Genomic DNA, 14712 nt, shown 5'->3' with positions numbered 1-14712 from the left:
TGCTGGACGCAGAGGGGAAAGGCAGGAGAGGGAGCAGGAGGATAAAGAACGAAGGCGCTTTATTGACCCAGCCCGCCCCCACCCCCCAGTCCCGCAGCCCCGGCGGCGGCTCCGCAGGTGCAGACGGCGGCGGATCCCGCAGTGGGGCTTCACTTCCAGCAGACGATGATGTTGGGGTCGTTGTCCAGGCGCTCGTCCAGCTCCCGATAGCTCATTCCTAGGAGATGGGCGGGAGGCAGGTGGTCACTCGCAGAGGCCCCGGCCAGCCCTCCGCGGCCGCCCCCGCCCCCCCCCCCCCGGCCGCCCCCCGCACCCACCCGTCTTGCAGCATATCTCGTCGTAGCTGTGGCAGCCCGTGTAGAGGCGAGCGGGGTGGCTGCGCTCCTCGGCCGTGATGCGCACCGGGTACTTCTGCAGCCGCCTCATCAGGTTCTTCATTAGCCCAAACTGGATCAGCTTCCTGTTGGGGGGGCGGGAGGGGCGTGGGTGAGGCCTCCACACCAGCCGAGCCCCCTCCGGGCCAGGCTTTCTGCCCGGACGGATTCAACTCCACAAACATAAAGTACCTACTGTGTGCAAGGGTCACCTCCCCAGGAGGGGGGTGGCAACATCGCTGATTCAGAGGCAGAGGCAACCTCTGAACGGTGCTCTTTATACCGAAGGGGACACTAAGGCCCAGAGCAGGAAAGGTGTTTGGCTCAAGGTTGCTAATCCTTCTCTCCAGAAAGAGAGTTAGATTTGGAAATCAGCAGCCTTCCAGGTGAGGAAGGAGGGTGGATGGAAGGTGTGCTGGGCAGTCACCTCCTCAGGGCCTCAGTTCCTTCCACTGTCATAATGCCCGCACTGCCTATCAGGCAGGAACAATGACGCATAAATGTCAGTAGCTCTCCTCCCAGTTTCGGTGCCCTGATGGACTGCGTCCCGCCAGGGCTGTTGGGAACCGGGCTTTAGGAACCCTAGATTGGTATAACCAAATGAGGCACCCCCTTCCCATGTGGCCCTCAAGGCCAGCTCCCTGGGCTTGGAGCCCAGCTTCCCAGAGGTGAGGGCTGCACCCTCACTGACCTTTCATCCACGTGCTGCAGCTGTTGAGTATAGCGGCCAATGAGGTCTCGGACAGTGGTGCCTGGGCTGAGGCCACAATAGAGTTGGAAGACATCTCGGAGACTGGCTCGCTTATGCCCTGTGGGTTGATATGGTGACAGGAAGCTGGTGGCCCACATACCTGGGGCTCTTTGTTATCATTCTGGGCCTCAGGACAGTTTGAGGGGCAGTTGGGAGGAACTGGAATTAGGATTTCTTCTTTATTCTTTTGGGCCCCTAAAAAAGCATCTTTGCACAATGGGATTTAGAGCTAGAAGAGACCAGGGTTTGAATACTAGTTCCAACACTTCTTAGCTGCATGACCACAGGCAAGTCACTTAACTCTGTGCCTCAGTTCCTTATCCATAAAATGGGAATAATACTACTTACAGAGAAGTTTGTGAGGTAAGTGATTTTTGATTCTCAAAATGCTTCAAGAATTTTTGGATTATTATTGGATGTGGCTTCTCTGAGCTTGTGCAGAGGCACTGCTGGAAGTGAATCAGATTGCCCTAGAAGCTGTGTCCTTGCCCGCAGCCCTCCCTACCCTCCCATACCTTGTTTGGTGACATAGGACAGACATTCCTCCTGCAGTGACTTATCATCCACCAGGTCCTGAACCTTGGGTGTGGGGCAGTACACATTGGAATACTGGGGGAGGAAAGCTGGAATGAGCTCTGAGGTGCCCACTAGCCCCCTCTTCCCCAAGCTCAGAAACTCCCAACTACAAGTCAAGACCTTAGAAAAGTCCCTTATGCCCCAATGTCCATCGGTAAAAACTAAGACATTTAGATTGGATATCTAATGTCCCTTTTGATTCTAAACACTAGTAGCCAATGAATTTGCATTATTGAAAAAAAAATAAACCAAAAACTAGGAAAGCTGGATTCTAATCCTCATTCTGCCACAGAATACTGGCTGTGTCACCTCAAACAAGGCCTTTCCCCTTTGGGGCCTCAGTTTCTCCAGCTGTACAACCAGAGGACCACACCGTTCTGTGTCTGCTGTAGCCATGCACACCAGCCATTCCCCACTCCCACTGGGAATTCCATTCTCCATTGTTCTCATGCTTTTAGTGGGCACTATCATCTTGATTTCAGGTTGTGCTCTGAAGTGGAACCCCTCTTCCCTTCCCAAACACAATGTTCCTCTCTATGTTCCCCTTCTCACCTGGAGGATGGATACCAGGGTCACCACTCCATAGTACCTGCAGGAGACACACTGATCAATGTTGGCCTCTGGCCTCTACTGAGGCCTAACTCCCCCACCAGGCACCCCCTCCCCCAGCTTAGGTATTCTTAATTGGGTGGTAACATCTGTGGGGTCTCAGGAGAAGGGCAAGATCTAGCAAATGGGAGAGGTGGGAGGGCAGGTCCTGGTAGTGTCCAGGTCCTGGTACCATCAGTTTTTCCCCCCACCCATCTTGTGGTCCCCTGCCCACTCACAGCAGGTTCTGGATGGCAATCCGAACAAGGTTGAGCTCCACATCAGCCTCAGCAGAAATTTTCTGGATGTGTCGAAAGCCATCGATGTAGGGCAGTATCTAGAGAGGGTGACTACATCATCACTGAGTCCAATCTGTGTACCCCACTGCCCACAGGGACTGAGAGAGAAGCTTCGCTGGCCAGGGGAACCCTAAGCAGGTGAGCACGTGGCAGGTGGGCATACTTGCTGAGTGGTGAGGTCCCACTGGGAGTTGAAGAACTCATCCTTGTCCTTGGTAAAAACGGGTACATCATACTCCTGGGCAATGGGGGGGTCGGGCCGTTGCTCAATGACCTTCAAGTGGATGGTATTAGACTCATCTATAGAGGAAGATGACAGGGATTCCAGAAAGCCTCCCAGAAGAGTACCAGGATGCATGCCCATGATTGAATTTGTGTAAGGCTTATACAGGCACTTCTGAACGCTATAGTACGGTGGAGCGGAAAGAACAATGATCCAGTAGGCAGAGATCTGGGTTCATACTGAAGCTCTACCATTAACTTGCTGTGTGGCTATGGAAAAGTCTAGTCCTATTTCACAGGTGATGAAACCAGGGCTCAATGAGATTTGGATTTTGCCTGCTTCCTCCTCTATAAAATAATGGGGATGGGGTAGGAAGAGGGCTAGAGGACCTCTAAAGCCTCCTATGGCTCTAAAACCTAGGATCCTTTGAGAATCCTCCCCTGATTCTCACCCTAGACACCATAGATAGGCTAGGCACTATCACATTGCACAGAGACGCCGATGACCCCAAAGGGTCGAGAGAGACATGGGGTTACCTGCAGAACTAGCATCAGAACCAAGGCCTCTGCGAGCACTTCCCTTGGCCCATCCTCACAAAGTTCACTGTTGGTGCCCCAGATTTTGGAGCCTGATCACAGATTCTAATCTTCCTTTTCTGTCTTTGTCCATTTCAGTCTGTGACCTAACTTAGGAGCCCTCTCCTCTGCATGTCCCATTCCTCATAAGGCACATCCTCTTCTCCCTTCACAAAGCTTGGTGCCTATAAATCAGGAGTTCCCTTTGGCAGTCTGGGGAAGTCTACAGACTCCTTCTCAGAGTCATGTTTTTAAGTAATTGGAAGAAATGGTAAATGTCATTTGGAGATATCAGTGAAAATAAAGACGTCCTTTATTTCTCATTAAAGTTCATGGATCCGCTGGAATCTTTTGGGGGTTACGTGGGACAGTAATCTTTAGGGCTCTACATGGACAGCTCTGAACTCTGTTTTCATGTGGGCAGGGATGTGCAGGCAGCCCCTCTCTGGAGGAGGGACTGGATCCTGGGGCCTTACCTATAGGCAGGGTGCATCTGCCTGTGGCATTGAGCTCCTCCAGAAGGATGGTCATGATGGGCACTAGCTTCTGCTTGCTCTCCTCTGTGGACACAAAACTGCTCTCCAGCTGCAAGGGAAAATGGGATGGAAAAGGTGAGCTGCTGACCTTTCCGTGAGAGTTGCCATGAGGCCCATCAATGACAGGGGAACAGCCAAGCAGGGAAGGCAGATTCCTCGGTGCCCCGCTCCACTCCTGATTGGCACAGTTTAAAAAGCACTGGATTTGCAGTCAGAGGTTGGATTCTTGCCACTTTAGTAGTTGTTTGGCCTTGGGCAAATTACTGAACCTTGTCGAACTTGACTTTACAGCTGAGGAAATAGGGCTGGACTAAATGATCTCTGATCCCTTCTAGCTTTAAATCCCTGTTCACAGGGGCCTAAGTCTTTTCCCTGCCTGGGCATCCACTTCCTGTCTAGGAAAGACTGACTGAAGTAGATGGTCTTTGAGGTGTCTATGAGATGAAGTCTGCAGTAGGACTTTGTGCATGCCTCTACCACCCAAGCTGAGTTACTCCAGGAAGACCAAGACCGCCGTTCAGGATCCTGGGGCTTGAGCCCCTGGAGAAATGGCCCCCAAGGAGCTAGGCACACCAGGGGGCTGGCTCTGACCTCCAGCGTGGTAAGGTAGCCGGCCAGCTTCTTAACAATGGGCTCCAGGGCGCAGGTCTTGGCTTGGGCATCACACACGAAGCCCAGGTTGAAGAGCAGCGCATTTCGACTGTATTTCTTATGCTCGATGCACACGGGGCAGCCAATCAGCTTCTTCTCCATGGCTGTCCTAAGCAGGAAGCAGAGTCAGCACAAGGGGGTGTGAGGTGCCTCAGATCCTCCCCCCCCTTGTAGAAAACCTCTCAGAGAATGGGAGCAGAGCTGGGCCTCCGGGGGCCTCATTGGGATTCTGGTTCAGGGCCTTGTCAGCTGTTTGTCCCTTGGTGATATTTCTCATTTGCCTTTTCTCCTCACACTACCCTGGTCCAGACCCTGGTCAATTCTTGCCAAGGTGATTACAGTACTCCTAATTGTCTCCTGGACTTTAAGTCTTTCCCCCACTAACCAATCCTGCAGGAGAAATGGCCCCCTTCTTCTGCCAGAGTAATCATTCGTGAGCCCAGCTTGGATCAAGCTGCTCCTTTACTTAAAATCCTCTTCCCTAAAGGATAAAATACAAACTGCTTTTGCCGGGCACTCAAGAATCTGGGTGCAACCCATACTTCTAGCTTTAGTTCACATTATTTCCCTGTATATAGTCTGCTTCAGACAAAGTGGACTGTTTCCCAGCCTGATTTTGCCTCATGTCTAGAAAGCATACCCTCTCAACATTCCAGGGTTCAGATCAGGTGACACCTCTTCTCTGAAACCTTCCTTGATTCCTCCCCAGTCTGTTGGAAGTGATCTCTGTCCTAATTTTTTCTTTTAAAAAGCATTCAATAAGCATCAAACACCTACTATGTGCCACAGTGGATGTGATGTGGTGCTTGGGTGTCTGTACTCGGACCCCAGTTCCAAGACCGTATTTCTCCCTAGCGTCAAGGCACTATCCCTGACAGTTTTCTCCCCATCTCAAAGACTCTATCTCTGGCAATAACTCAGGAGGGGGCCCAGCGAGGCAAACTATCTCACTATCTCTCCCTGTTACAAGAACAAGCTGACCTCTGTAGAATTGCCCTTGGATGAATGAGACTATCTTGTATCAACAAAGCTCATGTACTGATGCCCACAGTTATCATATACCATCCAGAGGTTGCGTTATAGACATCAACTCCTGAAGCTATGTTGTTACAAACATAACAGACCAAAAATATACCCCTATACCTTTTAGGAAACTCCCTAGCACTCCCGCTCCCTTTCCAGTAGTGAATGACACCGGTGACCAAGGTTGTATGTTATCACCTAATTAGCATACGTACTAGGTAATCCACTGCTTTTCCTGTATAAGCTTTAGCATCATTCCTGTTAGGCTGCAAGTTCCCTAAGGAGCTCTGCCCACCATGGCAGAATCCCTTAAGGAGCTCTGCCCACCATATTAGCGCTATTATAAACCTTTGCCAACTTGACTTAGTCTGTGAATTCATTCCAGACCACCCTGTCCTATACTTTGGACCTTAAGAGGACCCTGAACCTCTCAAACGCATCAGAAGTAGGCAGTCCAATTAATAACCAATTATAGTAGCCCAGGTGAGTAAATGGTGGTGGTTGTATGAGTGGAGAGAAGGAGATGAGGAATGTGAAAGACTGGTCCAATCATGGGCTATGGAAACATGAGGTAAAGAGTCAGGGTGATCTTGTAACTAAAGTTAAGAAGCTGGAGGTGATTGGAAAGCGGGTGGTGCCTTCCTGGACCATCTGGTCCAGATCCCTCCTTTGGCCCTTTCACATTTTACCTTGTGGACATGCATGTCAGATTATTCCTAGTAGATTCTAAGCCCCCTGAGGCCAGGGCCTGTGTTTTTCAACACGGCACCCTCGGCACCCATCTGGCGAATCTCGGATGAGTGGGGCTCTCGCGGGCTGGAAGTGGGGCCGTGACTTACACCGTGATCAGCTTGTTCTGGAGCTCTGGCTTGGTGATGACATACACCTGCACGGTGTCAAACAGCTCCCGGGAGATGAAGTCTTCGGGGACCTGGGGGGACAGCCCTGGGCATCTCGTGGGGTGCCACGGCGCCGCCCAGCCCTTCCCTTCGCCTCGCCCCGCCCCACGCCTACCTGGTAGGTGATTTTGGGGCCCAGCGTGGGGTGGAATTCGCTGAAGAAGATGCACTCGATCCTGCTGCTGTTGCCCATGGCGGCTGCCTGGGGCGCGGAGACCCTGCGGAAACCCCGAGGGCCTGGGGACGGAGCCCCAGCCCGGCCCACTCGAGGCGCTGAAGAGGGAAAGACACGGTGCTTGCCTCAGTCTTCCCACGTTCGGGCCGCAGGGGCTCCCCGGGTGGTGGATGCTGCCGCATCCCCTGCTTTCCTCTCGCCCATGGCGCTCCCTGTCGACCCCGAGCCCCACGGGCTTCAGGAGCCTCCCGGAACCATTCCGGCTCCGTAGCTCCAGCGAGCCGGAAGCGGGCCAATACCATACCTGAACAAGTGCAGAAAAGGAGCCGGGTCCCTTGGGCGCCTGCGCAGTAGCAAGGCAGCGCTCGAGCCTTCTCTTGCCCCGCCCACTCCCCAAGAAGACCTAAGGGCCTGCGCACTGCGTTCCAAGGGAAAGGATCCAGGGCTTCTTCTTGACGTAAGTTCCGGACGGGAGGAGGTCTCACCCGGAAGTGAAGGGAGCCCCTCTCCGCGGAGGCGGTGCAATAGGTATTTCCCGGCACTTCCTGTCAGAAGCCGGGAGGCCGTGGGCCGAGTGGGTAAGTGAGCCTAGGGGATTCCAGAATGGGTACGGGTTGCAGCACTGGCGTCTGCGGAGCGTGGTGGGCCTGTGGTCGCGGGGTGAGGGGGTTAACTACAATTCCCACAATGCCTCTCGGTTGCCTAGGGCTCTCTAGTCGAGTAACCCGCCTATGGCTAGAGAACTACTTTTCCCACCGTGCCCTGCAATCGACTTTAGGGTTTCTTGGGCCGGCGCCAGCGCGGTGCATCTTGGAATTCGTAGTCCTCATGGCCGTCCACCAGCATCCTACCTGGGAGCGTCCTGCTTGTCCGTCGTCTTATTCCTTGGCTAGTCTGTCCGGGTGTGGGTGACGCCGGCCTGTCTATTCCGACCAGGTCCCTAGTGGCTGCGAGGATCTCCCCGGGGGACGGCTTTTGAGCCTGGAGCTCTAGGACCATTTCGGCACCTCGGGACATGGCCCTGACGGTGGAGACTGAGTCGCGCATCTATCGGGGCCTGCGGACTGCCTCGGGGGCAGCCGCCCACCTCGTGGCCCTCGGCTTCACGGTCGTCGTGGCTGTGCTGGCCCGGCCCGGCTCTAGTAAGTGGGATGGGGTCGGAATGCACCCCTCGGCCGAGGGCCAGGAGGTGGTTCGGGAAGGAGGGGCCTAGAACAGAGCCCCTGGACGTCCAGGGCCAGGGCAGCTGCGGCCGTTCTTTTCCCTCTGGAGGGAAACCCAGGGAGGTTTGTCGGCTTGGGTCAGCCTTGCCAGAAGCCCGTTGCATTCCTGCAAGAAACCCCCTTTGGCCAGACTTTCTGATCCTGGCATACTTTGTGTGACCCACCCCAGCTACTTCTGGATCCTCCGACAAGATGTGTCCCCATCCGTGCGTCAGTGGCCATTTCCTTACTGCCAGGGGGGAAGGGCCAGTCCCAGCTTGTGTCCTTGGCCAGGCACAAGGATCCTGGTCATCGGATATAGAGCCTGAAATGAATTTGGAGATCATCTTTCACTTGGCCTACAGCTCGGCATATTTGTTGTGGCTTGACCACTCTCAGCACTTTCTGCAAGATATGTCCTCACTACCTGTGAGAAAAGTTGACCAGGTTCTTATTTGCCAGAGTGGTGGATTTTAGGGTCCTTTGGCCTGGGCAGCCAGGCTACTTCCAGGATCTCTTGAAAAGTTGTATCTAACTCCTTGGGTAGGTGCCTGGAGGGGACTGTCAGTGTTTAGAGAGGGAGGACTGGAAATGTGGAGCCAGCTTGGGGTTCTAGGTATCAGAAAACTCTAATTGTTTTATCCCTGTTGATTGAATTCTGGCCTAGCAGGAAAATGGATGGTGTGAGGTTTTGGCCCAGAATCTGTTCCATCTTCCCTGTAGAAGAGTCCAATGAAGTTTCTGGGAGATGGGAGTCTGGCATGCTCTTCCAGCTACACTCTTGGCTATGGCTGTTCAGAGAAGTCATCTCCAGCCTCAAGCTGAGCTGGGCTAGACTTTACCTAGTTGGAGGAGGGGGCTAGAAGCTCATGTGTCCATTTACAGGGAGATAATATTGCTGCCCTCAATCCCTTTTCTTCAGTTGACTACCCTAACCCGTTTCTAGACCACTTTTGGTTGCAGCCTTCCCCCTTCTTGCAGGTCTGTTTTCGTGGCATCCGGTGCTTATGTCTCTGGCTGTAAGTAACCTGCTTCTTGTTTCATCTGTGGCTTGGACAATGCCCAGTGGGGATGGGGGGAGGGGCAGCATGTTGGGGGAGGAGGTTATGGATCTTGGGTAGTACGGGAGGCCGATCTGGGATGAGCACTAGTAACCACCAATGGTCCATTCCTGCAGTTTGTGCCTGTCCCTAGTATTAGAAGTTTGCAGTTTGCCGTGCAGACAATTTACTAGTTTATTTACAGGGTATAAGGTAGTATATTTGTATACCTAGATGCACTTAAGCCCTTTAATTTAGCCTATTACATGTCATCTAATTTTCCCTGAAATACTGTCCCTATTTAGCTGGCTCTTACCAGTCCCACATTGGTGACATGGAACAAATTCATCATTTAGAGCTTAAGAGGTTTTTTGCTCCAAATTGCTACAGTAAAGACTGTGTATAAGTAATCAGGTAATATTTCAAAAAGGACTAAAGAAATATTTTGTTGAATTAAAAAGGAAAATTTGTAGTAGGGTAGCTCTTGACTATCTGCAGGTGGGTTCTATGGAACACAGGCTTAATCCATTGCTAGCTCTTTCTCCCAATTTTTCTACCACTTAAACTCAGCCTGAAGTGAAGGAAGGCCAATCCATAATGCTGACTTGAGGAAGTTACTTTGCATCAGGAAGGTAATTTGAGCTACTGTGAAAGTCATAACCTGAATTCCAGAGCCAGGTAGAAAAGTCTGGCTTCTCTTGTTTCTTGGGCTTCCTTGTACTATATCTCTTTCATTAGCTTGGCTAGTTGAAATCTGGCTTTCACTTTAAGCTCATGCTTTGGTCCTGTTTGTCTCCCCAGTTCTCCTTCCTGATGACAGAAGCACTCCTGGTCTTCTCCCCAGAGAGCTCCTTGTTTCGATCCTTCTCTCGAAAGGGCCGGGCACGATGCCACTGGGCACTTCAGCTGCTAGCCCTGCTGTGTGCCCTGCTGGGCCTGGGCTTGATTGTCTACAACAAGGAACAGCACGGCAAAGCTCACCTGGCTACATGGCATGGATGGGCAGGGCTGCTGTCAGTGCTGTGGACCGGGCTGCAGTGCACAGGGGGGCTAGTGCTGCTGTACCCCAAGCTGCTCCCACGATGGCCACTGGCCAAGCTGAAGCTGTATCACGCCACCTCAGGGCTGGTGGGTTACCTGCTGGGCAGTACTAGCCTCCTCTTGGGCATGTGCTCACTTTGGTTTACCACCACACTGGTGGGTGGTACCTGGTACCTGGCTGCTCTCTGCCCCATTCTCACCAGCCTGGTGGTCATGAATCAGGTGAGCAATGCTTACTTGTACCGCAAAAGGATCCAGCCATGAAGGGGAAAGCATCCGTCTGCCCCTACCCTCTCGACTGCAGTAATCCTGCGTTCTGCCCAGAAAAAGCTGCTCACAGTGCTGCTGGGACTCTCTTGGCTCTCCTGACACCAGGCAGGCCTGGGTCATACAGTGTCCCTTTGGAGGACAGGTGGAAGAGATGTGAATCGAGGAAGGGTGCTATGTGCCCCACACAGAGACTTCTGTCTCATCTTCCTGCCACCTACGAAGGGGTATGGGAGCACATGGATGGAGTGCTGGCAGCCTGCCTGCCTCTTCTGCTCATCTTTTAGACTCTTATCAATGTTTGCAAAACAAGAAAAAAAACCTGACTATGGAAAGTAAGAGGTTGGGGAAGAGCTCTGAGCCAGAATTGATTCTTACAGATACCATTTGTGTGAAGAAGCAGTTTGGGCCAGGTGAAGCACCTTTTTGTTGGGGGCGGCAGTGAAGTTTGGGTTGACTTTGCTGCCGGTCAGGCCTTGGCTCCTGAGGGCAGAGCAGCTTCCCCTTGCTTAGGGGTCAGGGAGGCCTGAGCAGCACCTGCCATCTTCTAGCAAGCAGGGATGGTGGGAGGGCAAGGCCGAGGAGTTAAAGATGTGCTCTTGTACTTCCTATAAAACTCTTCTATCTACCTGTCTGTCTGTGTGTGCATGTAATTGGTATCTTACCAGTTCAAGAGTTAGTACCTGGATGAGTTGAGGGCAGGAATGGGATCGACCAATAAGACAATTCCCTCTGTGTGGGTTAGTCTTACTGAAGTAGCCCACACAGCCAAGAGCTGGGTAGGGTATATCAAGATGGAGAAAAGAGCTAACCTGATGACCTCTCAAACCAGTGGACGGAGGGGATGGTACCTGTGGTCAGTGTGGAGCCTTGGCATCTGTCTCCTCTCACTATGCAGGTAGCTGGGTCTCTTCCAAAGAAAACGATCAAGACGACACAGGCGAGAGGTGTTAATAATCCTAAGTTAGGTCTCTTCTCTCAGAGGCTAGCAGAGGAGCAAAAGTCTTGGGAAGCCACAAGAAGGAAAACGTAGAGGTTTGAGGAATGAGGAGTAAAAATATTAAGTTGATAAGATGAAAACAGAGTAGAAAAGAGGATGGGGGCCATGGTGGTCTCTTTCCAACAGCTTAAGAGCAGCAGGGGACAAAAGCAGCAACCCAGGATGCAGTTTGCAGAGTCTTGTGGGTCCTGGGTAAGCTGTGCCTCAACAACCATTCAGCGCGGCACATACTCAGGACAAAGCCACCAGGAGCCGGTCCTCAAAGAACTCCTTTATTTATACTGAGAGTCCAGGCTCCCCATTCAAGTGGTCCTTTAAAAAAACACCCCCATGAATTTTAGCCCCAACAGAAGTTCCTATTCTGGAGAAACCCCAGACCTGGGGATGAGGGCTTTCTCAGCTTCACTCATATGTACTGCCCGACTCCAGCCAAGGGAAAACCCAACTGCAAGGCTAACATGTCCCTGGAGTGGAGGGGTTAGGAATGGCAGGGTGGCAGAGGTGCCTTTGTCATATCCAGCCTTGGGCCTGGTGCCTGGGTCCCCAGAATTCTTTTTTGGCAAATCCTTGCCTGGCAGCAGAAGGCAGGAAGAGAGACTGCTCTACTAACAAAGGTCTGCCACAGAATCAGAGGATTAAGTTTATCCCACTGGGCCTGGTTGCCAAACCAGTCAACTGGGATCATGAGGCTGAATCTTGGGCCAGGCCCCAGGCCATGTGCTCCCTGCTCCTGGACTTAGTGGTTGTCTGGTGGGTGAGCCAGGCCTTAGGGGCATAGTGTTGGCAGGGGTCGTGTCTAGAAGCATCAGCAGAGTGCACACGGTATGACCCCATGGACCTAAAAGGATTTCCCTCCTTGCCTTCTCTCCTTGGGAAGCAGTCAGCTTCTGGGTATGGCTGAGCAGGGAGATAAGGAGAGATAGCAGGGTGGTCCAAATGGTGTGACTACAGACCAGGCTGGGGAAAGGGAGTTATGCCCTTGGGCTGGGAGGTCTGGGTTACAGCTGGGGAGGGGCTTCCTCGAAGGTGATCAGGCTAGATTCAGGGGCAGCGGCTTTCCCAGGGGGGTTGGGGCTTTTCTCAGGGAGCAGGGGGCTGTCCACCTTGCTCATGGCCTCATCATCTTCATCATCCATGCTAGGCCAGGCAGACTGGTCTTCTACTCGCTTCAAACGCTCATTTAGGGCCTTCAGGGCCAGTTGCCTGTGGAAGAAAAGACATGGGACCATTACTGGGAGGGCCAGGCCTTGGCTGCATCAAAACCTCTGTGCTGGGCTCCCTGAGCCCTCTTTCCTGAATATGACTTCTTTTCCAAACGACCACAGCATAGCCTGTCCATACCTCTGTTCATATCCCAACTATATTCCCCTTCCCCATGTCTCTGCCATTCTGAAAATCACTAGCTCCCTTTCTAAGCAATCTTTCATTTTAGGTCAATCCAGTCAGTACTGAGTCTGTATATAGCCCAGTGTCCTGCTGGGTGCCGTGGATGGTAGGAAAAACATCTTGCCCGGATCAGATGAGATACAATACCAAGCACCGTACACTCTCAGCCTACTCTTTCTGTGTGCCTCTCCACTGGTGCCATGGTTAAAGAAGGCACTGTGGAGGCCCCAGCTCCTTGGCTTACAGTGCTGGGGGGCCGGGAGGGTCCCTTCAGGACTACATCCTTGGGGGCAGACGTGCTCTGAGCCCTGGGGGTAGTGAGGAGCGGTCTTGGGATAAGATGGATGAGATGGCAACAAGAAAGCAAAGTTAGGAAAGGTCCCTTGTAGTGTCCTTGAGGAGTGGACACTTTGAAAGGGCTGACTGCTGACTGCTGACAAATGCAGCTGCAGGCTTTGAAGATCCCAGAGCACTCAGTGCCACGTAGATCTGATAGCCCACTCCAACTCCTGCCAGTGTGGACTGTCCCTCTGGCTACACCCAGGGCTTTGGTGCATCCGTTCCGAGGCAGCTGCTGGCTGAGCCTCCTGTACCACTTCCACTAAGCTGCCTGCCCCTAGGCCCACTGAGGGCAAAGAGTAAGGTCCTCTAAGTCCTGGGCTTCACTAGAGAGTCTGAGGGGGAGTAGAACACAGAACCTCCTTTTCTTTTGTAGGGGAGGGACCACCTGGCAAAGATGTGACAGGCATTTTTTTCCTTCTAGTCAGGGGGGCTTGATTGTCTCAACCCACCCCCTTTGATGGCCTCAACACATAGCTTGCTGGTGCTTCCTAAGGCTGTAAAGAGCAGGGCAAGATTTTGGGGACAGGAAGGAGTCTCGGCATCCTTTGATGTGAGCTTTGTGACTTGCTATATGAACCTGGGCAAACCCTCTCTGGACCCGAGTTTCCACCTGAGGGAAGCAAGCTTCTTTGCCTGCCCCTCCTATCATTTTCTACCTTTCCCTGGAGGTGATGATGGTCTCTAGTCAGTTATTAGATATTCTGAGTTTGGGGCAGAGGCACACTAACAACTATTTCTATAATACTTCAAGACTGGCAAAACACTTTCCTTCCAACAGCTCTAAAACACAGGTAGTACAGGTATTCTTATTTTAGAAAGGGGGAACCTGGGGTTCAGGGGTTCTGGTAATTGCTGGTCCAGATTAGACTCCAGAGTTTACGAAGCTCCACTACACCCTCCTTGTGAAGCACAGACCAGTGCCCAACTTGTCCTCTGTTGAGAGGCTCACTTAAAGATTAGTGAGAAGTGGATGAATGCGCTTGCACAGCTCCAGAGATTGGGGTCCATTAGAAGTTCAGCTATGTGGTGCTGGTAAGCTAGGCTGAGAGGGGAAGACTGGGACTGGGAACCAGGTTTTAACTACTATTCTAGGAATGTTTTCCTCTGGAGAGGGAGTAGCTTTAGGCTCCAGGGAAGAGGTAAAAATGTTTACTGGTCCCACCCCTAATGTCCAGGGGGGGTCAGGTCTGACCTCTGCTCTGGGTACATAGGAATGCTAGAACCAAGCCATACAACCCTCCCAGTAAAACTGAAATGAAGTTCCACTTCAAAGGAAAAACAAAGCCAACCTACTTAGTGTGGGGGTACAGGTCATCTGCACTTCCCTAATCTATCTCATGACCCTGGTGGCCTTCCTAGATTTTGTCAGGGCTGGTAGAAACCTGCTTAATCAGCAAGTGACAGCTGGAAAGCAGAAGGGCAGATACTAAAGGCCATCATGCTACCACCCTCATCTGCCAGGTTACCCTCTTCCTGTATGTGTTCTGTGGACACATGCCAAGCTTGTTCAGCAGTTACTGTCCCATTTCCCAGTTGGTTGTTTCAGTCTTTCAAGTTCCCACCCAGAAAAGAACAAGTAATTGTCAGGTCTGTCTTTGCCACACAGCCTGGGATGGAAAAAGCCAGTCTGTTCCTGGCCTCACCTGGGTGGGGACAGGAATGCTGAGAGGGGAAGACTGGGACTGGGAACCGGGTTTTAACTACTTTTCTAGGAATATTTTCCTCTGGAGAGGGAGTAGCTTTAGGCTCCAGGGAAGAGGTAAA

General features: G+C 52.2%; 3 protein-coding genes across 5 annotated transcripts in view; 1 reads left to right on the top strand and 2 right to left on the bottom strand.

Moving 5' to 3' along the window:
• Positions 1-42: 42 nt before the first annotated feature.
• NPRL2 (NPR2 like, GATOR1 complex subunit) lies at positions 43-7031 on the bottom strand. Of its 2 annotated transcripts, XM_027837017.1 has the most exons (12): positions 6975-7031; positions 6611-6768; positions 6436-6527; positions 4514-4682; positions 3863-3971; positions 2752-2888; positions 2529-2626; positions 2254-2290; positions 1641-1734; positions 1066-1183; positions 318-460; positions 43-217 (listed from the first exon to the last, which is right to left on the bottom strand). In XM_027837017.1, exons 2-12 carry the CDS (start codon positions 6686-6688, stop codon positions 150-152), a joined length of 1143 nt encoding a protein of 380 aa, XP_027692818.1. In that variant the 5' UTR covers positions 6689-6768; positions 6975-7031; the 3' UTR covers positions 43-149. The 2 variants fall into 2 exon arrangements, with proteins under 2 accessions (XP_027692818.1, XP_027692817.1); XM_027837016.1 differs by lacking the exons at positions 6611-6768; positions 6975-7031 and having other exon boundaries at positions 4514-4677; positions 6436-6523.
• Positions 7032-7135: 104 nt separating this feature from the next.
• Positions 7136-10854, top strand: LOC114024119 (cytochrome b561 domain-containing protein 2). 2 transcript variants are annotated; one of them, XM_027837019.1, is made up of 4 exons: positions 7136-7248; positions 7607-7812; positions 8854-8891; positions 9714-10854. In XM_027837019.1, the coding sequence occupies exons 2-4, from the start codon at positions 7686-7688 to the stop codon at positions 10215-10217; spliced, it is 669 nt and encodes a 222-aa protein (XP_027692820.1). In that variant the 5' UTR covers positions 7136-7248; positions 7607-7685; the 3' UTR covers positions 10218-10854. The 2 variants fall into 2 exon arrangements, with proteins under 2 accessions (XP_027692820.1, XP_027692819.1); XM_027837018.1 differs by having other exon boundaries at positions 7449-7812.
• A 617-nt stretch (positions 10855-11471) lies between these two features.
• Positions 11472-14712, bottom strand: part of TMEM115 (transmembrane protein 115) — a 5768-nt gene continuing 2527 nt past the window's right edge. Inside the window, exon 2 of the mRNA XM_027837179.1 lies at positions 11472-12423. Within this exon, the coding sequence (XP_027692980.1) occupies positions 12219-12423 (205 nt within the window). The 3' untranslated portion in view covers positions 11472-12218. The remainder of the gene's footprint in view (positions 12424-14712) is intronic.

The sequence above is a fragment of the Vombatus ursinus genome, unplaced genomic scaffold, assembly GCF_900497805.2.
Source record: "Vombatus ursinus unplaced genomic scaffold, bare-nosed wombat genome assembly UNPS02014820.1, whole genome shotgun sequence".
NCBI lineage: Eukaryota > Metazoa > Chordata > Mammalia > Diprotodontia > Vombatidae > Vombatus > Vombatus ursinus.
This window is presented reverse-complemented; position numbering and strand designations above follow the sequence as displayed.

Excerpts from the sequence above, each read along its gene's own strand:
- LOC114024119 (XM_027837019.1), top strand. The coding sequence starts at position 7,686 with ATGGCCCTGACGGTGGAGACTGAGTCGCGCATCTATCGGGGCCTGCGG. Across the intron at positions 7,813-8,853 it reads GCTGGCCCGGCCCGGCTCTA|GTCTGTTTTCGTGGCATCCG; the intron begins GTAAGTGGGATG and ends CCCTTCTTGCAG. Across the intron at positions 8,892-9,713 it reads CGGTGCTTATGTCTCTGGCT|TTCTCCTTCCTGATGACAGA; the intron begins GTAAGTAACCTG and ends TTGTCTCCCCAG.
- NPRL2 (XM_027837017.1), bottom strand. The coding sequence starts at position 6,688 with ATGGGCAACAGCAGCAGGATCGAGTGCATCTTCTTCAGCGAATTCCAC. Across the intron at positions 1,735-2,253 it reads CCCTGGTATCCATCCTCCAG|TATTCCAATGTGTACTGCCC; the intron begins GTGAGAAGGGGA and ends TTCCTCCCCCAG. Across the intron at positions 1,184-1,640 it reads GTCCTATGTCACCAAACAAG|GGCATAAGCGAGCCAGTCTC; the intron begins GTATGGGAGGGT and ends ATCAACCCACAG.